This window comes from Silurus meridionalis, chromosome 5 (assembly GCF_014805685.1).
Source record: "Silurus meridionalis isolate SWU-2019-XX chromosome 5, ASM1480568v1, whole genome shotgun sequence".
NCBI lineage: Eukaryota > Metazoa > Chordata > Actinopteri > Siluriformes > Siluridae > Silurus > Silurus meridionalis.
Window position 1 is genome coordinate 22,193,101 of NC_060888.1, and position 24,987 is coordinate 22,218,087.

At 38.4% G+C, this 24,987-nt stretch overlaps 1 protein-coding gene across 6 annotated transcripts in view; it reads left to right on the forward strand.

Annotated features, from left to right (window-relative positions):
- Positions 1 to 24,987, forward strand: part of magi2b (membrane associated guanylate kinase, WW and PDZ domain containing 2b) — a 152,184-nt gene that overhangs the window by 62,050 nt on the left and 65,147 nt on the right. For all 6 annotated transcript variants that reach the window (XM_046848689.1, XM_046848688.1, XM_046848687.1 and 3 more), the window contains exons 4-6: positions 8,169 to 8,384; positions 12,011 to 12,230; positions 13,060 to 13,139. In XM_046848689.1, coding sequence (XP_046704645.1) covers positions 8,169 to 8,384; positions 12,011 to 12,230; positions 13,060 to 13,139 — 516 coding nt within the window. The remainder of the gene's footprint in view (positions 1 to 8,168; positions 8,385 to 12,010; positions 12,231 to 13,059; positions 13,140 to 24,987) is intronic.

Sequence of the window (24,987 nt, forward strand, 5' to 3'; positions counted from 1 at the left end):
CTTTGTTCATTGTTTATGTTGTTTTTATTGTTTTTATTTCAGAATTTATATATATATATATATATATATATATATATATATATATATATATATATATATATATATATATATATATATATTATTATTATTATTATATAAATTGTATTATATAAATTGCTGTCAATCGAAGAAAATCTAAATTAATCGCATGATTGTCATGAAAGAGCTCGTAATTAAGTTTTTAATACTTTAATCAACAAGGTCATGGACAAATATTGATACTTTATGCAAAAGTATGTTTATTATTAGTGAAATCAGACTCGACATAAAGCATGAAACCAAAATATTCTTGTAAATGTTTTAAAGTAATTATGGTGGTTTTAATTACGTAAACCATCAGGACACCAAACGGAACTTTTGCTATGTTTCCACACGGACAGTTTTCAGTGTGTGCATCATGGAGTATTTTGCTGCTTGATTTAAGACCTGGCACATGAGTAACGCAAAGGTTTAGTGATTAAAAATAATTTTTCAGTGGATTTATTTTTATATTTGAGCAAAAAATGGACTCTGTGAATAAATGTGTGTAGGTTTTAATTTCGCCTCTTTTATATAAATTTTTTATTAAGAATTGTCAAACAGAAATGCACCCTGCATGAATCGCACGTTAATAAAATTAGTGTCGTTAAAATTAATCTGCACATTCATTTTGACAGCTCTTTTATTATAAATAAATAAAACAAATAAAGCAGATCCTTATCTACTGTCAATGCTACTCTTGATATTTACCTCCTGTTAGCTTTCAATATCTTGCTAGTGCTGTTAAGCTCTTAAGGTTTGAACTTTAGTTAGCACACAACATGTTAACTGATGTTAATGTTCAGTGGTTCTACTAGTGTTAACTTTCAGTATCGTGGCTAGTTTAAATTTGCATCCTGGGATCTCGCAATAGCTCTCAATATGGTAACTATTGTTAAATCTGGATCTTTTAACTGTCATTAGTTCTTGATATTAAAGCAAATTCCAACTTTTAGTATAGTAGAGAGTGTTAGTTATGCTAGTTATGCTATCTTATTAAGTTTAGTAGTTATATTTTCTAATTTACTTAAATCCATGGGATTCAGTTTTAATAGTCATTTCCACTTACCACACAGAAAAAACCCCAAAAAACTTTACACCCAAAGCTTGATGGGCTGGCGATTTAATTCAAGGTTTTTAGATTTCAAAGTTACAATTTTTATGAAACTAAATGTGCAGATTTTAGACTTCAGATTCTTGAATAGAAATGATGGAGATAAAGAAATATTCTTAGAACGTCTTGACCACCCGGAAAAAACATTCATTACATTAATCGTTGATTTTTATGACTGATCACATTAATCTAACAAAATTATTAATCTAAAGTCAACAAAAATCATTGTTCAGTAGCCTAAAAATAGCACTTCGATCCAGCACATAGTATCATTTTTGCTTTTTTTTTTGTTGCATCATTTTACATCCAAGTTAAATTTTTTACATACAACTTTGATGTGATCTCAAATTTTTTCCTGTAATCATGCTGCAATGATGCTGCCTCTAAAACATGATTTTTTGCTGAATATACAAAAAAATTAAGTACTGATCCTGAGGAAACAATGTTTGTTATCTCAAGATCATAATAACGAGAAAACATTTTATGTGGAGATCACGAGAAAAATAAAGTCGTGGTCATGAGCATTAAAAAAAGGGAAAAAAGTATAATGCAAGGTTTCTTAGGACTTCCATAAATTAGAAAAATTGTGAAAAAAATACAGTGGTGAGAAAAAAGTGTTTGCCCAATTCCTTATTTCTTAATTTTTGTATGTTTTGGATCCCGGCATGATGTCTAGCTTTTGAGGATCTTTTGTTCTACTTCACTTTGTCAGGCAGGTCCTATTTAAAAGATTTCTTGATTGTGAACAAGTGTGGCAGTAATCAGGACTGGGTGTGGCTGGAGAAATTAAACTCAGGTGTGATAAACCACAGTTTTAACAGGGGACAAACACATTTTCACACAGGGCCATGTAGTTTTGGATTTTGTTTTCCCTCAAAAATATAAAGCATGTTGTGTTCACTTGTGTTATTTTTTTCTAATATTTTATCAGGAAATCAGGAAGGGGGGAAACAATTTTTCACACCACTGTATGTAGCTCAACTCCGGATATGGCCATAGGCACACATGTAATATATTTAAATGTATATGACAAAAATATTTCAAATATCAGTTTACATGCAATGTTAATTATACCATCTTTGAGCTGGGGAGTATGTGTGTGTGTGTGTGTGTGTGTGTGTGTGTGTGTGTATATACTGTCAAAGGTTCCTCATTGTTCTTTTACTTCCAATTAAGCACATTTTTCTACAATTATGTTGCTCTAATTAAAGGTACAAAATGTGTACCTGTGAGAAAGCCAGTGCAGTGACCCAGTTGCAAATGAACACCTCAATCAGATATTCTCATTACTGTGAAATTGTGTACAAGTAGTTCAAGCTTTGGCACATCTAACTAAAGTGATAATGTGTAAATATGTGTTGCTGCCCTGTTTATGAATATGTCCTATTTTCACAGTAGTGTGAAAGCAGAGGTAGTAGGATGTACAGAGTTGCTTAATTTGTGCTCGTTGTCAGTATTGGGGGTGTTCGTTATTGCCATTTTGACAGCTGAAGTTGAGGGAAGGAACAGGGTGGCGGGGTAGGCGTTTTTTTTTTTTTCTTTGTCACTTCTTGCTCCCGGATGTTCTCTAGCATCACATACTAGATGCTTGGATGCATTTTTTGTGTTTGTTTTTTCTTTTTTTTCCCCACTCGCCATGGCCATGTGTGTAAATGTGAGTCGTATTTATAATCACCCCCATGCGACAGAATCTTTGTTCTGAACTATATTTGGCTTATAGGGTTTCCGCCTCACTGTGCATTTTTAATAGTCATTGTGCGAGGTGCTGCTGCTTCTCCAGTCCTCGAATCAGAAACTCCTGCTCTGAAAGTTCCCATCTTCCGTAGCCACAGCACAACATTTCACAGCTTTATATGTGGAAGTATAAATAACATTTTATAATGTTGAATTTTGCTCTGTTTTCCTTGTGTGTATCGAGAAGCCTTTGTACATCCAGTAGTGGATTAAGTCAGCAGTGAGACACTTGAGGTTTAGACATGGTGGCAGCTGGCAGATGCCTAATACAAGCATCATGTGACTATCTGCTTGCTAGCATTACGCTAATACTCAATTAGTACTCGATAAGAACAATAAATACTCGATAAAAACAAGCTGTCATTTAAAGTTTGTGCCATATAGCCATTAAATATTTACATTTATATGAAACTGTGAATTACAGTTGTAATTCAAGTACTTTTATTATTTTAAACCACACACTAACATTAAATAAGCATACAAATTGCATAAAAACACACAGTGAGTGACTGGAAGAAAGTTTTGTTGACAAATTAGTCAAAATTTGCTCGTTTTTGACTGTACAAGAGAAGTATACCTTCAAGCTCTGTGGGCATTATTCAGAGAACAGTCAGCTAAAATGTTTGATCTATTATGGAATGGTCTGCCCAGTCACCACACTTAAATCCTATTAAACTGCTCTGGGATGAACTGGATCTCAAGGTCAGAAAGAAATCTCCATCGAGTGAAGTACTGAGACACTGAAAAAGGTCCTGGTTTTTTTCTACAGTGTTTCCAGTCCCAAAGTGGTACAGTTCACATTAAATTAAATGAATTAAATGATTTGATTTAATCTATTTAAGCTTATTGTCATTTAAATTGTTTATGCGGAGAGAGATAATGGAATCGCATTATACCCCTGCAGTTGCCTGCCTGGACTTTAAAGCTCATATTAATGTGTCTATGTGGTGAAGTTATAACCATAACAAAAACTCCCAGCATGAAATCAGTTTAAAAAATACTATTTATGTATATATATATATATATATATATATATATATATATATATATATATATATATATATATGCTCTGTTAAAGTAATATCAATCTAGCATCATGAATTGGTACACTTATGCCACTTATTCAGTATAAACATCTGTTTATATAAACCATTTTTTCCATCAAAGCACACATATACTTCCAGTGAAAATTTTCTGACACAGTTGTAGGTCAGAATAAAACACACAGAGAAAGAAGTTCGACGTGTGGCCTGAGGGAGCTCACAGTCAGTGTGTGCATTGTTTTTAAGGTGCAGGTTTCTTTTGGGTTTCACACTGATCTCCTTTCATACTGCATCTTGATGCCATGTGTGTGGCACAGTGTGAGAGCAGTGTGTGGGAGATGGAGTCTGACTAGGCTCACAGCCATGCCTGTTTGTCAACAGCATGTCTTTCATTTTCATTTCATGTGTTTTGGACGCTCGTGTAGAACACTGTACCGAGAAGAGGGCAAAAGGCACGAGGTTCAGGTCCATCATGAACTGTAGTATTTTATTTTTTTGAATTTTTATTTCAGTTTTGAAATGAAATAAATTGTTATAAATTGGAATAAAATACAAAAAAAAGTTTACTCTGACACTGGAGACTCCTTTCATAAATATTAAATATATCTTTTTTAAAAAATCTCCCCCCATCGAAACTTCCCCTTTTCAATGAATAATTTTTTTTTCTTTGTTAGACAGCAATATGTTTTTAATCCATTTTTCATTACACTTGGAGTACGCGAAACCTCTGTCGTACATGTCCCTGTGAATGAGCGGTTACTATAGAAACGAAAAAGCACAAAAACAGAACTGGTAAATGAACAGAACCATGTGATTTGAGGCACAGCCAAAGATGTTGTAAGAGCTGCTGTTACAGAACATTAATCTGTGTGATAAATGTATTAAAAAATATTCTAGATATCAGGAATATGGCAAATTGACAGATTTTTCTAACATTACAAGTACATGTAAAAAATATTTGTTTTTAGATGTAAAAGCTCCAACCAGAGACTGATGACATGTTATTAATATAATACTATAGAATAGAATAGAATAGAATAGAATAGAATAGAATAGAATAGAATAGAATAAAAGGATGGACATGGCAGTGGTGAACACTTATTTTAAAGAGAAGGAGGAGCATAGGGTGACGTATAAGAGTGGAGGAAGGTGCACACAAGTGGATTATGTTCTATGTAGGAGATGCAACCTGAAGGAGATTGGAGACTGTAAGGTGTGAGAGAAGGTTGGATGATGTGGAGTTGGTAAACCATGAAGTGGATAGGATTAGTAAGGAGGAAGTGAGAGCAGCGATTAAGAGGATGAAGAGTGGAAAGTCGGTTGGACCACATGACATACCGGTAGAAGCATTGAGATGTTTAGGAGAGATGCAGTGGAGTTTTTAACCAGGTTGTTAACAAGATTTTGGAAGGTGAAAGGGTGCCTAATGAAGGAAGAAGGAGTGTGCTGTCACCGATCTAAGAATAAGGGAGATGTGCAGATCTGCAGTAACTACAGGGAATTAGGTTAATCAGTCACACCATGAAGTTATGGGAAAGAGTAGTGAAAGCCAGGCTGAGAGAAGAGGTGACCATCTTTGAACAACAGTATGGTTTAATGCCAAGAAAGAGCACCACAGATGCATTATTTCCTTTGAGAATGTTGATGGAGAAGTATAGAGAAGGTCAGAAGGAGTTGCAATGTGTGTTTGTGGATTTAGAGAAAGCGTACAACAGGGTGCCGAGAGAGGAATTGTGGTACTGTATGAGGAAGTCAGGTGTGTCAGAGAAGTATGTGAGGGTGGTGCAGGACATGTATGAGGACAGTGTGACAGCAGTGAAGTGTGCAGTAGGAACGATAGACTGGTTTACGGTGGCGGTTGGACTGCATCATAGATCGGCGTCTCCATGGATCGGAGAATCGGAGTCTCCATGGACTATGATGTTTGCGGATGATATTGTGATTTGTGGTGAGTGTAGGGGGCATGTTGAGAAGAGCCTGGAGAGGTGGAGGTACGTACTGGAGAGAAGAGGAATGAAAGTCAGTAGGAGTAAGACAGAGTACATGTGTGTGAATGAGAGGGAGGGCAGATGAGGGGAGCGATTGCAGGGAGAAGAGGTGGTGAAGGTGGATGAGTTTAAGTACCTGGGGTCAACAATGCAAAGTAATGAAGAGAAGTGAAGAAAAGAGTGCAGGCAGGGTGGAGTGGGTGAAGAAGAGTGGCAGGAGGATTTGTGATAGAAGAGTATCTGCAAGAGTAAAAAGGAAAAGTTTATAGGACTGTGGTGAGACCTGAGATGTTGTATGGGTTAGAGACAGTGGCATTGAGTAAAAGACAGGAGATGGAGCTGAAGGTAACAGAGCTGAAGATGTTGAGGTTTACAGTGGGAGTGATGACGATGGATAGGATTATAAACGGGTTCATTAGAGGGACAGCGCATGTAGGATGGTTTGGAGACAAAGTGAAAGGGGCATGATTGAGATGGTTTGGACATGTGCAGAGGAGGGACATGGGACATGAGGTATATCAGTAGAAGAATGCTGATGGTTTGAAAGAGGCAGATGTAGAGGACAGTAGTATGGAGACAGATGATCCGCTGTGCTGACCCCTAATGGAAGAAGTCGGAAGAAGAAAGAAGAAGAAGAAGAAGAAGAATAGAGAATAGAATAGAATAGAATAGAATAGAATTAATACGTCATTAGTTCTTAGATATATCTATGATATTGTACAATTTGTCTTAAGTTCAAGATGCCGATCACACAGGCAGCAGTCAGTTTACTCCACTTTCAGTATTAATGCGCTGCCTTGGTAACAATTGTAACCATAGTAATAGAGTAACTAGTCACACATAGATAGAAAGCTATTTCAAATATCCCCTGATTACCTTAATTAGCTGAATGGATTATTTTTTTGGGTGCTATTTAACATATGTGGAGAAAATGGCAATTTTCATGTTTCTTGTCATGTGTTTTTGTGTTTAAATCATGTACAAGCAAATCACATACAAATACACACACATGTTTTTAGTTCACTTCAACACAAGACAGACATTTGTTGCTCTGGGCCTTGGATAAGTGAATAATGTAGAATGTTTTTAATGTTTTTAAACATCCCATTCCACATTTAGTCATTATTTGCTGTAATAATAACCTCCACTCCTCTGGGAAGATGTTCCACTAGATTTTGGAGTGTGTTTGTGGGGATTTGTTCTTATTTAGTCACAAGGGTGTTAGTAAAGTCAGGTACTGATGTAGGTGAGGTGAGGAGGCCTGGGGTGCAGTCAGCGTTCACATTCTTTCCAAAAGTGTTAAGTTGAGTTGAGGTTAAAGCTCAATAGCAGGCCACTCTTTAGATCTTCCACTTCAACCAATGTGAATAGTGTCTCATAGGGGCAGGCTTTGGTCACAGGGGCATTGCCATGGTGGAACAGGTTTGGGTCTCCTAGTGAAGGGGAAATTGAATTCCACCGCATTCAAAGGCAATCGAAACTTGTATGCCTCCAATTTTGTGGCAAAAGTTTGGCAAATAAACACATATTGAAAAGTCCAAATAGTTATACATACTGTATAGTGTACATTCATGTGCTAATTTCTTTGTACTGATGAAGTGATTTCTGAAGATGAAAAAATAAAAACATCTTCACTACTGTATTTATATTTGCTGTATTTATATTTGCATTTAGTATATGGCAATAATTCTGGGGCACAATGTGCAATTCAACTTTTTCTTACAGCTCTGCACTCCACCATCAGCTCTCTCTCTCTCTCTCTCTCTCTCTCTCTCTCTCTCTCTCTCTCTCTCTTTCAATTTCTCTTTCCATAGACCTGCAAATGAATTCAGAAATTTCTGCTGTGCGCACGCACACACACACACACACACACACACACACACACACACACACACACACTTTCTCAAACTCAGTTTTTAATCATTAAACCAGATTCCCCCGATACACATGACTTCTTTTCAATCTTAAATAAAAAAAGTTGGCTCTCTTTGTGATAGCGGTTGCCTTAATAACAAACATCACATATACTGAGAGTTACTGATACTCGATTGAAAATTCGGTCTAAAAATATCAAGCCACATACTAAACAGTTCCCTATTTAAATGTCAAGCTTTTCTCGCCTTTTCTCGGTTTTCCTTGTGGTCTTTGGCATTTTTTTTTTTCTTTTTTTTTCCATGAGAATTCAAAGGTTCTCAGATGTCGATTAATAAAAGAACCTCTTTTTGGTTCTAGATAACTTCTATGGCACGCCCAAGCCCCCGGCGGAGCCCACGCACATGCTGTTTAATGTGACTGACCAGCTGCTGCCAGGTGCTCGCCCCAGCGCTGAGGGGAAGAGGAAGAGGAACAAATCAGTAAGCAACATGGAGAAGGACAGCATCGAGCCTCCCGAGGAAGAGGAGGAGGAGAGCCCCGTCGTTAACGGCAATGGCATTGCTATTACGCCAGGTTAGCGTTACATGCTCACGACCATATTTGATTGTTTTCTAATTAAACATTGGTGAAATTTTTTCCAGACAAAAAGCTTGGAAAAAACCCACAAAGGCATTTTTTTTTTCAAAGAATCAATTCGAGGCGGGACATGCACAGTTAAACTTTTTTCATATATAAGGTTTATGCTTTAAATTATATTTCCCAATCATAAAACTTCTTGCCTGCAAACCCATAGGGTCTGCAACACATCATGTTTCACTTTATGTAGCTAAAATTACATGGATTTGTGGTTGAGATGTTTGGCTTCTGTGGGCTTCAGTGAGATGTTGAACTTCTTATTGGAAGGTTGTGAGTTTAAATCCTAGCACTACCAACCTGCCAGTGCTGGGCCCTTGAGCGAGGCCCTTATCTCTCAACTGTTGTATACATGATTACGATGTGGTATCAAAATGTTTCAAGACTAATGGTGCTAACTGGTGCTATACTGACACGTCCGTTACCAATTTCTGAAATTCTGCATCAAACTGGGCAAATTTGACATGACATACATTTGACATACGGTGATGCTGCAACGAGTCGTTCGAGGTGTTTTGAGTGGCACACGTGCTTCAAGAGCGAAAGAACATCACCAAAAGACAGCGAGAGATCGGGAAGACCTTCAACGAGCTTAAGTCCCCGAAAATGCCAAAACCATACGGCTACTTGTGCATGATGATCGTCGGAGAACAATCCACATGATCTCACTTTCGCACCCACCCTTCTCGCAATATTTGGCTCTTGAGGACTTCACACTCTTCCCAAAGATTAAGATCCAACTCAACATTTTGACACCATTGAGGAAGGTGCTTGACACTTCCAGGACACTTTCCAGAAGTGGCAGGAACACTGGAAGAGCTGTATTGCTGTGCAAGGGGACTATTTTGAACTTGATAGTGTGAAAATGTAGATAAATAAAGTACTTTCTTTTAAACAGAGCCAGTCTCGAAACCTTTTGATACCACCACATATAAGTTGCTCTAGATAACGGCATCTTCCTAATGGCTTCAGTAAAAATGTGAAATCCTTCCGCAGTTTTAAAACGTCCACGTTACTGTACTGTGTTAGCACGTGACCTTCAGTACCGACCATGTTTGCAGAGCACTAAGTCTAATCATGATGTGAAATTCACACACCTTATGCATGAAGAGATCTACGCTCAATATGTTTACAACCACTGTCAACCGATTTATTACATATCGACCTCATCCACAGTCATAAATGGGCTTGGTTAGATGCTGAACGTGGTCTACGAAACATCTGAGTAAATATCAATGTTCTTTGATGTTGATGTTATCAGTAATCAAAAAGAGAGTTCTGCAGATAAACATTTTTCCCCCATGAGACTGGGTTGGTTGGATAGTGATAGATCTTACCTACCAGATTTCACCTAGCCCACACTGGTTTTCTGCCGGATGTGATGTTTAAGGGGATATTGTCTCACTGAAACATTGAGTCCTCTTTGAGCTTCAGTCTGAATGAAGTAGCTTTCTTGAAAGTGTTTGGAGCACACACAGCACTTTCTCAGGACATCAAACGGCCATGGTTTTGAAATTGAAATTCAGTTTATTGATATAGCTAGCCAATTTCTTTTTCACCTTCAATAGCATGTGATGTATACCATTCTTTCTTCCTATACAGCTTTCAGCTCTATATTGACAAACCAAGAATACAGATTTTGTCTGTTTTTTAGTAGAGGTTGCTCCTTGATACTTTAGATGTTCATGTTTTTTTCTTTGGTTATGTATGGTAAATATAAGACAGACATATAGGAGAACCTAAGATACAGTGTGTTTTACTTAGTGTGGAATAAAATAGCATTTCTAGAATATCATGAAACATCATCTTTCTTAAGATTCGAATGAACTGATTTCAAAAAGATTGATCGAAACATTACTCTCCATTTTAATTGTTTTTAAACTCGAGTCACTCAAAACCTCAGGGAAACGGAATCCGTATTCATAATCAGACTTTTAACACTAAGCATTCCTAAACCCTGGGTTCTTATTTCCACATCATCAACAACAAATACAGCTCACAACTGTAACGTTCTACAATCGCACTTTGGCATCGCAATGCTCATGGCAGGGTTTTATAACCCCAGATTCCACAGGGTTTAAAATGATGATACCCAGGTGTTATGCACAGTGTGAAAAGCTCTAATCTACAGTTTAAATTATTTTCTGCTGCAACACAATAAAACTTAGTATGTTAGGTGTGATAGAAACGCGGAACTGTGAGAAACCTGTAGTCCTGTGGTTCATAGATGGTAAAAATCATCTCAATTGCATCTCAATGGCAAGGAAAAAATAACTAAATGGCATGAGGATGAAACCTTGAGAGCAACTAGACTCAAAGGGAACTCGTCCTCATATAGGTGGCACCATATGTCCATTCATTATAGTTGCATCATTGTTGAGGTGTGCAGTGATAAGCGATTAAATGCAAACTGTGGTCCTGAGCCATTGTAGCAGACTGTTTATATTAATTACAGTCCAAATCCATTCTCAAAGTGTTGCTCAGCAACTAAGGATGTTACACATACTCATTGTTTCATAAATGTTTGAAGATATTGTGCGGTGTGATTAGGATACAGTTAGGGACAAAACTGGATGAAGCAGACGAAAGGAATTGTTTGGGAATTTGTTACATTAAAAAAACGCTCCACACCTATTTTCAACAGATTTCAATATTTTTCAGCCAATTTTTTTTTTTTTTTACAAGCTTTAAATGCAGATGTGCATTTCTGTGAAATATATGGCTAGGGAAAACATTTTGGTGACCAGTAACAAATAAATGTCATTTGTTACTGTAATTTGTTACCATGTGGGGAGACTTTTACTTTAACTTCACTACATTTCAAACTCCATTTTGCAAAGTCATTCCATTTTTATTTACGAGTGGATAAAATCTTCCCGGGTCAAGCATGCAGCAAGCCGCCAATCAGGGTAGAGCGCGCGCTCTATTTTTAAACTTGTTTTGAGTGTCGCTTGGTGGTATCTACTCAGCATGTACATACTGTACTGTTCAGAGTCTGTTCAACAGCAAGCAGAACATTTTGAGAGGAATAAATAATGGAAGGAAATCCTGACTCGAACTGGCCACAACACCTGTAGCCGTGAAAAGAAGGTACATAAAAAATGTAATAGATACCAGTGTTTGACTAATTAATATCTTTCTATTAATAGATTGGCATGCTGAGAGTAACATTCAGTATGAGTAACATTTACATAAACTGAGTTGATGAAGCAGAAGTCTTGTGACCCAAAGAAAATAAAAAGAAAATATTAAATTTATATATATATATAGTACTTTGGGTTCTTAAGTACATATGAAGGTTTGTACTTTTACGCAAGCAAGTTATAGTTTAAAGAGGGTGCCTTTACTTTTACAGGAGTAATACTTTACCAACTGTATTTCTACTTTAACTCGACTACATGGTTTGTGTACAAACAATAACTGAGACTTTTCTTTTAGGTTTTGTTCCTTTCCATCTGTGATGGCGCATCGTTTTACTTGAATCTCTTCTTTACTTTTGCATTGTATTGATCCCTTTGGTCATACGATCGCCTTCACTTTAGTTCAACCACATGTCTCTTGTACAGAATCGAGCGAGCACGAAGACAAGAGCACCGACGCATCAGGCGAGGTGCCGCCACTGTCATGCCCCGCCGAGACGCCCACTCTGACAGGCACCGACGCCCCTGAAGAAGAGCATGATGCCCCCAAATCTCCAGCAGACTCGCAGAGCAACGACGAGCTTGGGCCGCTACCCGACAACTGGGAGATGGCCTACACTGAGAAAGGAGAAGTCTACTTCATCGAGTGAGTGAAGTGCACTTTAAAACATGCTTCAAACTAAGACACTGAGCATATGGAGACACACGCTGCTGGGTAGTGCAGAGCGTCTGTGCGACGGCATGAATTATGTGGAGAAATTAGCGTAGCCTCTTTTCGCACGGTGTCATGAGTATATGAATTATTCACGGGTGCAAGTAAGAGCCTGAAAAACATTTGCTATTTTTATTTATCAAAGTAAATGAAATTGCAATTCTTTTCTTTCGCCAGTGTGGGTTTGGCCATGGATTGGGACAACAAATCATACCGAGGTTCAGATGCATCATAATGATGAATGAAGCTTCAGTTGGTTTCAGAGACAAGACAGACTATAGACTTGAAGAGCGAGAAAATATGAAAGACAGACAGAGAGAGAGAGAGAGAGAGAGAGAGAGAGAGTGAGAGAGAGAGAGAGAGAGAGTTTCTACCATCTCCTCCTTTATTCCCCTTTTAATGGGATTCAAGAGACTCATTAAAATTATTGATTGCTATTCTGTTAACTGGAACTCTCCCGCCCCGTGTGCCAGTGGCCTTGTGGGATATCTTGAATCTTGCTCATTGTTTACTTATTACCACTCGGTCAAACGCTTTATCACCCCGAGTAGCTCTTTATAAGCCGAGTGCTGATTGAGTCGCATCGAGCAGCTATATTGCAGAAGGAGGCGGAGTAGCTTCATGTTGGGATAAGTCCTAATTTGCGTTATAATCGTAGAAGAGCTGCGGGAAATTCGAGCAGTAAATACTTCCAGCAAGACAGTCTACAGTGCATCCATTTTTTTTGCCCCTTATGTTTTGTTTTCCATTTTTTTTTTCTTAGCCACAACACCAAAACAACATCATGGCTGGATCCTCGATTAGCCAAGAAGGCCAAACCACCAGAGGAATGTGAAGACGACGGTAAGTGTACTTGTCCGTGTGTGTGTGTGTGTGTGTGTGTGTGTGTGTGTGTGTGTGTGTGTGTGTGTGTGTATATAAGAAGTATGTAGGTGTTCAATGTATGACATGATGTAGTTTTTTTGATGTTTAGAGATTTCTTGTGGCTACAGCAAAGTTCTACTTTATCTATCTATATCCATCCATCCATCCATCCATCCATCCATCCATCCATCCATCCCTTTCACTGTGATCTGGCTGTTTCTTTGTGCACCAAGTATAGTATGTACTGTATCAAGGTGCTTTGTATTGTCACAGCTAGCAACTGCCATTCAGCTAGTTTGCACCATAAGAGCTAGAACTTTTAAGAAATAATGAATAAAGTTTTTATAGCACTGGCTTATTTTTTCCCCCACAGTACAATCTGATAGGATTTGAGTCAGGTTTCCTATTATTTTGTGAATCTTTTTTTTTTCTTTACCAGAATGTTTAAACAAAGAATATTTACAGAATTAGCATCAGAGTCATAATGGACTTCCATTCATGTTCAAATTGCCATCGATAGCACTGGTATCAATAAAAAACCTAAAAACAAAATGGTGTTAAGAGGCATAAACGTTCACAGATAGAAGCTGCAACTGCTTTCTTTTTCAGCACAAACACCATATGGAGAAAAGTACCGGGACACCTGACTTTTACAGCCATATGTATAAACTTTTAACACAAACTTGGAGGCACACAATTGTACAGAATGTCTTGTGACACGGTGGCATTACATTTCCCCTTCACTTGAACTTAAACCTGTTCCAGCCTGACAATGCCCCTGTGCACAAAGCCAGCTCCATGAAGATATGCTTTACATGGGTTGGAGTGGAAGATCTTCTGCTATAGAGTTCTGACCTCAACCTTTTTGAACACCTTTGGGTTGAATTGGAACACTGCACCCCAGGCCTCCTCACCTCACCTACATTAGTACCTGATTTTACTAACACATTTTAGCTGAATGAGCAAAAATCTTCACAATCACACTCCAAAATCTAGTGGAACATCTTCCCAGAAGAGCTGAGGTTATCAAACGAGCAAATGGGGACTAAATGTGGATTGAGATGCTTAGAAAGCACAAACGAATATTTAATTAAAGTGTTCACAAACTTTTTTTCATATAGTGCAGATGGCAATGCACAAGCATTGGTGAGAACTTGTTTTGCTGTTTTACTCAAAATGGTGAAAGAGATAAACAAGCTAAATGTATGGTAAGCTCGATAAGGTGAACAATGACATTTATTATTCTCTACAAGGTAAAGTTCTGATGTATTATGTGTTTCTGCGCTAAACAAAATGTCACCATTTTTTGCCATGAGCTTTACCTCTGTGTCTTTACATCAGTGCCTATTGTTTGGTCAAACCGATGTCGAGATGTTACACTTTAATCCTTAAAATCTTTACCATTTAAGATCAAAACGCAAGCAACGCACTCTTGCCAGGCTGTCATTCTGTCATTAAGCTGCTCGTCTGCTTGATTGAAGATCCGCTATGATTACAAAAGAGTCTCTTCTTTATATGTGATTGAATGCTAACGTTAAGAAATTGCCAATCCGGCTAAGAGGGACGCTCGCTGATAATGAAGCATTATTCGCTCCAATGTCTCTTCATGTCTCTTCAACAAACAGCTTTAGTTCATCCTGAAATGCTGCAGCTTTTCTGTGACATGGATTTGTCTTGCCACCAATGCTACACCAAAACACTCACAAAAAATGTATAGACAGGTCATTTGACTGACTGCAAACCTGTAAGTTAATGAGTTTATAATACTGATCTGATTTATTTTTTTTTTGTCAGAAATGGATGCAGGCCACGATAACAAGATTTTATACAATTTCATACAGAATTGTGTTTTTTTTATACTCCTTGGAAAAAAGCCTGTGGTAAGCCTAAAATAACAAAATATTAAGCTTTTAAGGGTCTTAACAAATAATTATTCATGAGTAAATAAGCAAAAAACTAGCAAGGAGTGCATAACATAGTTTCAGATACATTTAGATCATTTACATAAAAATCATCAAATTGTCTCTATAGCAACTGCATACATCAAAACAAACTGTAGAATATTCAGGACAGTCATGAAATCACAATGTATGTAAATTCATATTGGCTCTTAAAGGGCAAAATTCACAATTTGTGTACAGTGTCATATCTCATCTCAAAACATTTTCCCTGAAATGTTGTTGTGACCTGATCAACATCCCTGTACTGATACAGATCTAGAATTCTGCCTCTACTCACAGAGAGAAAGTAGTGCCACAAAATTATTTTTATTCACATTAAATTTAATAAATATTAATTATAGAGAGAGAAAAAGAGAGAGAGAGTGTGTGGGAAAGTGTGTGTATGTGTTTGCTTGAATCACATACCTTCCAGCCAGTCTGAATGGAGAATTCAGACATAGCATTGTATAACAGTAAAAGATTTTTTTTTCTTTTGTGCTGTTCAGTCATCTCTAACAAAAAGCATTTGTAGCACCAATATCCAGTATGTGAGTGGATTTTTGTAGTAGAGTGAAGCCACACTGGTGAAGTGTTTGGTATCTCATATTAAACTTGTATGTTCACTATAATATTAAATGGATGTCTCACTTTCCTTTATGAAGCTGAGTAAGTTATGCTAAAAAACCTAAAATCAGTTAGCAGGATATAAATATACACAAGAGTCAAGTCAAACTAGCACTTTTGACTTTATAAAATTAAAGAACAAATTTAAAGGAGTGGAAGTCATTTAATTGTTAACATTTTAACATTGTTTCGTTTATACACTTTGTTTAACTAAAGCCTGGAAGGATTTAGCACACTTAGATTTGTCAGTATGCTTGAACCATCCTAAGACAGCATTCACTGCTGTGGGCTGAGAACCAGCATGACCGGGATCGTCACTGATGGACATGCGGCTGTCTTTGCAATGTTTATACCATACAGATGTCCTTCTGCAGCTGAGCGTCTCATCCCAGTACTGTGTTTGAACTCTTCTTAGATATGAGTGGGTTTTATGCCTTTGTGCACAAGAACACTGTTCCATGCATGCACTAACACTATTGTCTGCACAAGGTGAGAAGATACCTGAGGAATGGAGAAGGAGTCTGCTGGTACCGATTTTTAAGAATAATGGATATGTGCAGACCTGCAGTAACTACAGGGGAATAAAGTTGATCAGTCACACCATGAAGTTATGGGAAAGAGTAGTGGAATGTTGATGGAGAAGTATAGAGAAGGTCAGAAGGAGTTGCATTTGTGGATTTAGAGAAAGCGTATGACAGGGTGCTGAGAGAGGAGTTGTGGTATTGTATGAGGAAGTCAGTTGTGTCCGAGAAGTATGTGAGGGTGGCGCAGGACATGTACGAGGACAGTGTGACAGCAGTGAAGTGTGCAGTAGGAACGAACAGACTGGTTAAAGAAGGTTAAAGTAGGTTGGACTGCATCAATGTTCGGCTCTGAGCCCTTTCCTGTTTGCAGTGGTAATGGGCAGGTTGACGGACGAGGTCAGACAGGAGTCTCAGTGGACTATGATGTTTGCGGATGATATTGTGATTTGTGGTGAGACTAGGAAGCAGGTTGAGAAGAGCCTGGAGAGGTGGAGGTACACGCTGGAGAGAAGGGGAATGAAAGTCAGTAGTAGTAAGACAGAGTACATGTGTGTGAATGAGAGGGAGGGCAGTGGAGTGGTGCGGTTGCAGGGAGAAGAGGTGGTGAAAGTGGAGGAGTTCAGGTACCTGGGGTCAACAGTGCAAAGTAATGGAGAGTGTGTTAGGGAAGTGAAGAAAAGAGTGCAGGCAGGGTGGAGTGGGTGGAGAAGAGTAATAGCAGGAGTGATTTGTGATAGAAGAGTATCTGCGAGAGTGAAACGGAAAGTTTATAGGACTGTGGTGAGACCTGCTATGTTGTATGGTTTAGAGACAGTGGGAGTGAGTAAAAGTAAGGAGGCAGAGCTGAAAGTAGCAGACTTAATGAAGCTGAGATTTTCGGTAGGAGAATGCTGAGAATGGAACCACCAGGAAGGAGGAAAAGAGGAAGGCCTATGAGGATGTTTACGGCTGTGGTGAAGGAGGACATGCAGGTAGTTGGTTTAAAAGAGGCAGATGTAGAGGATAGAGTGGTATAGTGACAGATGATCCACTGTGGCCAAGCCTAATGGGAGCAGCTGAAAAAAGCAGAGCTATTTAGATAGCTTGGGCTATGACACTACATACCTGCTTTCTCGGGTGTGCGCTGCCAGAGAAAAATCTGTTACACAAATTATGCAATGAAATTTGATTTATGATAAAGTAAATATTTGTCACTTGGGATGAACAGATTTAATGGGCAAATGAAGCCATTCGGCATTTGGCCAAATTAGTGTGATGAAACTGAATATTCGACTTACGGCTTTTGTTCTACTTCTTTGGTTGTTGATGACTTGGTGCCAGCAGGCCAGCACTTTCAACAGTGAAATACTTCACTATGTGAGGACAGAACACCGCAATCAATAAGTCATGCATAATGCAGCTGTCAAAACATGTCTTGCATCGTAAAGTGTTTGGATGTAAAACAGCCGAGCTCCTGTTTGCCTTTGAGTTGAAGAAAACCTGATGCTGATGTCCTCAGAGTGAATGGTCCAGAACAAGTAGTGGGGCATTGTTATGAGTTTATTGATGCTAAAGGAAAAGTAGAACAGGAAAAAAAATGTGCAGTTCCTGACCAGGTTTTTTGAGATGGCTAACCAGAGCTGGGTTCCACAAAATAATGAGCATTAATGAGCAACTTATTTGGAGGTGTAACTGTAATGTATCATGAGGACAAGCAGAAAGTCATATTTATCCAAAAGGTGAAAAAGGATCAAGATGTCGAAGGCTTTGGCTACGTCTAATCTATTCCATATGAATTCGAAAACATCTAAAAATGCTCCACATCCACACGCTTATGTCCACGTAATTCGAATGTGCAAATTGTACGAGCTTTGATCTGTGTTATTTCAACCCGCCGTTTATTTACTTTCGGTCTTTGAAACGTCGTGCCAATGACTAAAAATGTGTCGTCGTTGTTTTTTTTAAAACCTCTGTTTTCACAGTCCACACTGCCACGCTAATACACAATTTCAAATTTATTTACTTTGGAAATAGCTACATTTTCGTTGCCTAAAAACATGTCTCAGTGTGGACGGAAAGCCGAAACAGAGAGACAAATATTCATTTTTAAACGAAAACATATTAATGTGGACATGGCCTATAACAACAACAGCAACCATGGAAGACAAAAACATGAGACAAAGTGCTGTGAAAATTGAGGCTATCTTCCAGTGTTGATCAAGGTGACATAGAACAGGGGTGAGTGACATGTGACCAAATAATGTGAGGGTGCAGTGGCTGAAGGGAAACATAATTCAGTAAAAAATAAATACATACAACTTCTGCAGGTGTTTCTAAAATAAAAAGAGACTTTGAAGTTTGTCTGTTTAAAGAAGAGAAAATGTATTTATTTATTTGCTTGTTTTGTTGTTTATTACATAAAGAAGTTTATTAAGGATGCATTCAGCACTATACTGCTTTACTGCTGAAGAATTTGGATTGGTCATTTTATGAGGCTCGAACACGCTTTGATCTTAACTTGATTACTCTAAACTTTATAAAAATGTTAAATGTTTAAGATTCAACTGAATACTCAGGTTTTTTTTCTTCTCAATTGAATTTTCTTATATGAAACAATAAACAAAAAAGAATCGAATGCAGCAGAGTCACGTGAGCAAGACAAATGAATTCAGCTCAACGAAAATATCTAACATGTCGGTAATGTCCTTGATCAATTGATCCGGGGGAGAGACAAGTAGACGTGACCTTCTATTCCCACACTACGGAGAAGAAATTTCCACTATTGTTGGAACATTGCTTCGCTCTCATATGTTTAGGTTTATCAGTTATCACAAGTTCTATCGTGAAACTTGGAGGGTTTGAAAGCCTCTGCATAGTTGAAATGCAGTTTATCAGGGCCAGGAAAAAAATCAATATCCCTTTCTACCAGTCTGTTAAGTGCTTCTGTGTGACTTGACTGCTAATACTCCTCTCCCCATTAGAGCACCAATCTATTTTTTGCCTCTCTCAGCAGCTGAAAGCCTTCTCTCGTGTGTTTGTGTGCAGCCCAGTGTGATGTCTGGTTTTAAGGGTGTCTCCTTTTCTGTGTATGCTACAGTATGTTCCAACAGGCAAAAGCTTCATTTGCAAATATGAACATGGCTGTATGGAAAGCACAACGGCTTCTGTTTGTTTTTTTAATTGTATAATATTAATTTTGAAAGATAAGCACATTTCCTTGGTGATTATGCAATTTTACTGGGAGGCTTTGGAGTGAATGGTTGTGGAGATTTGTGTTCATCCAGCCATAAGCATAATAGTAAGATCAGGTACAGGGTGGGTGAGGTGAGGAGGCCTGGGTTGCCCTCAGCGTTCACATTCATACCAAATGGGGATGAGGTCAGAGCTCTTTAGCAGGCCACTCAAGATCGTCCACTCCAACGAATGTAAAGCATATCTTCATGGAGCTGGCTTTTTGTACAGGGATATTTGTCTATATAGTGTGTGTGTGTGTGTGTGTGTGTGTATATATATAGACACACACATACATACGTGTTAACGCACATTAATTATAATTAAACATCATTTTTATACACTAAACATTTGTTTTACTGACGCACCAAGTCTCAAATCAGCACCAAAATCCGCCATGATGCACAAATCCGGCAATGAACCATCTGGGGTTGACATTTCTTCCTCATAGCACCAAAACCAAGTTAAATTACTCGGGGTTTTTCGATTATACAGATAAGAGCAATAATTCATTCGAATCTGTAAAGGGACTACTTTTATTTACATCCACTCATAATAACAACAAAACGCCGTGCTTTTTAAAATGTGCTGTCTTTGTCGTTTCTTTTCAGACATAAATAAAACAACCTGAATCCTAGTCAATACTTGCCTCACAGACATAATAAATTCCTGTATAGAAAACCTGAAATGCAATATTATATACAGTACAGACCAAAAGTTTGGACACACCTTCTCATTCAAAGAGTTTTCTTTATTTTCATGACTATGAAAATTGTAGATTCACACTGAAGGCATCAAAACTATGAATTAACACATGTGGAATTATATATGGAATTATATACATAACAAAAAAGTGTGAAAGAACTGAAAAATGTCATATTCTAGGTTCTTCAAAGTAGCCACCTTTTGCTTTGATTACTGCTTTGCACACTCTTGGCATTCTCCTGATGAGCTTCAAGAGGTAGTCACCTGAAATGGTCTTCCAACAGTCTTAAAGGAGTTCCCCGAGAGATGCTTGGCACTTGTTGGCCCTTTTGCCTTCACTCTACGGTCCAGCTCACCCCTAAACCATCTCGATTGGGTTCAGGTCCGGTGACTGTGGAGGCCAGGTCATCTGGCGCAGCACCCCATCACTCTCCTTCTTGGTCAAATAGCCCTTGATGCCTTCAGTGTGACCCTACAATTTTCCCAGTCATGAAAATAAAGAAAACTCTTTGAATGAGAAGGTGTGTCCAAACTTTTGGTCTGTACTGTATATATAATTTCTGATTATGTAATCCATTTTAAAGTTAGAAGAAGTTACAGTTTCTCCGGTATCACCCCATTAACCTTCCGTGTGGAAACAACAAAAGTTCTGTTTGGTGTCATGATCATTTACGTAATTTAAACATACATTTGCATCCATATTTGTCAATGACTGTTAATTCGAGTATTAAAAACATAAATTTAGGGTACATTAATTGAAAGTACGAGTTAACTCTTGAAAATCATGCAATTAATCGCGATTAAATATTTTAATCTATTGACCGACATTTTATATATGTATTTTATATATATATATATATATATATATATATATATATATATATATATATATATATTTATATATATATATATATATATATATATATATATATATATATATATATATATATATATATATATATATTCATATATTCATATATTTATACATCATATACAGAACAATGATATAATATACGTTATGCATTGTGATGAGGAAGTCTGAACCCAATCTACATCATATATTCATATTTCACGAATCTTAAAATATATGTAATATGTGTACAGAGTGAGCCATAGTACCATTTATTGTTTTTCTCCCTCCCTCTCTCTCTCTCTCTCTCTCTCTCTCTTTCTTTTTCTCACACACACATGCACTCACACACTACACTCTGTTTAGACTCATCCCTGCTCTCAAATATACATAAAACACTTGGTGAATGAAAGAGCCTGAAAAAGAGATGACTTCTGCAGTTGCCATGGCAACTAGCCATGGAGGACCAGCGATTTAAGGTGGTTTGCGTGTGATTGATATTTAAGGTGGCCTGTTTTCAAGGCACCCTTAGTTTGTCTTGCTGTGTGTGTGTGTGTGTGTGTGTGTGTGTGTGTGTGTGTGTGTGTGTGTGTGTGTTGGATGAAGTAAAGATTGGAATTAGAATTAGAATGTAAAAATTTAGTCATTTGTTGATGAGTGTGTAAGCCATGGATACAAATCAGAATTCATCCTTTTGAACTGCACTGCTTTGAAGATGTCCTCAAGATAGATGTTGATTTTGATGGTACATGTTTTTTTATTATTAATTATTGATCTATTCTTTAAAAAATAGAAAGAAGACAAAGAAAAGCTGAACATTGTCTTATTTCTCCGTTAAAAGGTTTAATTCATAGATCAGGCAGTCAGGTTGGCTTAAGTCAGCTCACTCTCTCTTCCATTAAGAAAATGTCGTTGACGAGGGTGACTCATTTTCTGTCCCACTCAGCTTCAGCTGAACGCTTGTTGTCAGTTCGTATTTGAGCAGTGACAGTCCACACTTAATGCTGAAATAAGCCAGACTGGTCAGGATCTGGATATGTTAGCTTGTGTTCTTGTGTGTGTGTTTGTGTGTGTGTGTGTGTGTGTGTGTGTGTGTGCGTGTGTCGGTGTGGAGAAATTGATTCATATAAACCTCGAGGAGAATCCTCCAAACCCATCAGTGATCACTGTCAAAGCTGGTCAATTTCAGGCCTTCTGGCTTTCAGCCCAAAGCATTTACTCTCAATAACTAGAGACTCCCCAGCTAATGTTTATTCTGCCAATAACAAGCTAAAGAAAATCAGTAGCCAGCCTTGAACTCACAAATACTCACACTCACACACACACACACACACACACACACACACACACACACACACACACACACAAAAAAAAAACTATCCTTGTGAGGACTAATTAATGATACACTGAAAAAAAAATTACTGGACAGGCACAAAAATCCTTGAGCCAGGGCATGAGGAAGGTCGGGTGTTAGCGGCCGACACAGCGGGACTTAAGGCGGACCGCCCTCGGGTAGAACACCTTGGAGGTCAGAAAAGGCCAGATGAAGCGTGGAGCGAGCCTTCTGGTGTCTGCCCCAAGGGGCAATTCTCTGATTAGGAACCAGGCTTTCTGGCCGAAGTGACGCCCTCTGCTGCGGTCTGATGCAGAGTGATGCCTCAGGGCCAGGCGAACACCTTGGAGAAACTCAGTGTTTGGAATGCAAGGCTTGTGCGTGCAGCTGTGCTCTCGGTGGGACTCTGGTTGTTCTGGAGCTCGGCATCGGAACGACGTCAGTGTTGGGGCTTGGGAGTCCTCCGCATGTCACGCAGTCTTGGAAATATTCTCTATCATGCGGCAGTATTAAGAGGCGTTCTTGCTAGGACTGACAGGCTGGAGAGCATGCTTGGCCGAGCAGACAGGCTGGGGGGCGTGCTCGGCAGGGCAGACAGGCGGAGCGGTAATCTCAGCAGGTCGAGATAGCTGTGCAATACCCCCAGCCAAGCAGGAATGCTGAGGTTTGGCAGCCCTCCAGCCAGGTTTAGGGGCCGGTGGGGACAGCCATCTCAAGATGTCATCTAAGACCAATTGGCACGCCATAGATTGGGCATGAAGTACCCTAAAATACTCAGTTCTTTGCTGGGAGATGAGCTTTAAAGCTTTTTCCACCACCTCTGTTGTGTCCTTGACTTGCCAGTTTGAGGCGGGACAACTACAACGCTTTAGTGCATCTGCAAGGTTGATGTTTTGGCCAGATTATTCTTCAGAAATGCGGGCGCAGGGGCAGAGACAAGGCCAGATTATTCTGTCAAGGGTGGTGACTGAAGAAGGACCCAAATTCAGGACCCAAACGGAGACAGCAATGCAGGAAAAAGCTAAGTTCAAAAACAGTCCAAAAACCAGGCATGGCAAACGGGGCATTATAGTCCAGTCCAAAAGACAGTCTAGAGTTCAAATCAGTAACTGGGGAGTCAGAGAAGAACATGGATCAGGATCAGGATACAGGACAGGAACAGGCATAAGGAACAGGAACCAGAACAGGCAGGGTGGCAAGAATAATTTATGGGATTTAGGGAGCCAGTAAGATAATCTGGCCCTGAGTATTTGTCCTTTGTGTCCTTAAATAATGGGTGGCATTGGTGCACCGTGAAACCGGAAGCGCACACAGCGAGCCCTAAAGATCCTGACAGACATGTTCTTAAGTAAAAAGTACCGTAATTTCCGGACTATATAAGCCGCACCCACTGAATTTTACAAATATTTTTATTTATAACATAAATAAGCCGCATTATGTCTACACTAATGTACTTTACACAGGCTTTAACGAAAGACACGTTACACACGGTGTAACGGGTGAAATATGTTGCGCTGCCTTTAGGAGCATAGCGGTTTTTTGGGAATAGCATGCCAGAAGCGAGCTATCCCTTCACCCTGACCCTGTTACAATAGCTTGTATCTAAACAGTAGCGGACCAAGAAACTCATTGTTTACTGTCTTCCTCCTTCCTTTTACAACTATTTTTCTCGGGAGTTTATCTTTTGGCATCGTCGTGCGTTTAAAAATCACCCGATGGAAGTTTTTTTCTCCTGATGCCGTGCAGGTGAAGTGCGTTCTTTTTGTTTTCGTCTGGAAATTTCATTGGTCTAATGTTATGGGGTTCAGTTTTTTGGCTTGAAGTTTGTGAAACCGGGAAAAACCCCAGGAAAAAAATTGTCTATGAATAAATTAGCCGCTTCGTTCACGTGGGAAAAAAGTAGAGGCTTATAGTCCGAAAAATACAGTAGCCATTACTACTACCTGTTTTAGTGTCACGCAGGTAACTGGACCTCACATCATATTCATTTATTAATACTAAAGAATTTCAATTATTTATTTTTTTTGATGGGCTGAAAACGGCTGGCAATTATAAGAAAAAATATTGATCATGTCCCTAAATAGATTAAATCTAAAGTAAAGAGCCTGTTTTGAAAATGTTAAAAGTAGAAAGTACAGACATTTGTGTAAAAAAGAAAAAAGAAAGTTAAAATAAAATAAATAGTGAAGTAGACTACTGATACCACAAAAATCAACTTCAGTACAGTAACGAAGTATTTGCACTTTGCTGCTTCCCATCCGGATGGATGGATGGATGGATGGATGGATGGATGGATGGATGGATGGATGGATGGATGGATGGATGGATGGATGGATAGATAGATAGATAGATAGATAGATAGATAGATAGATAGATAGATAGATAGATAGATAGATAGATAGATAGATAGAAATAGTTTTCAATACCTTCTTGCACACATACATGCACATGTTCATAGAACATGATTGCATTCTTAATCTCTCAGTGACCGATCAATATGAAAACATACCTCTCATCCAGTAGAAGGAGATTTCTGATTTAAAATATGTCCTCAGGATGCATTTTTAAGGAAGAATTAAATGTTGATGGTCTGTATTGTGGTGAACTGCTGGATTAATTTTTTCTCTAAAAATGAAAATGG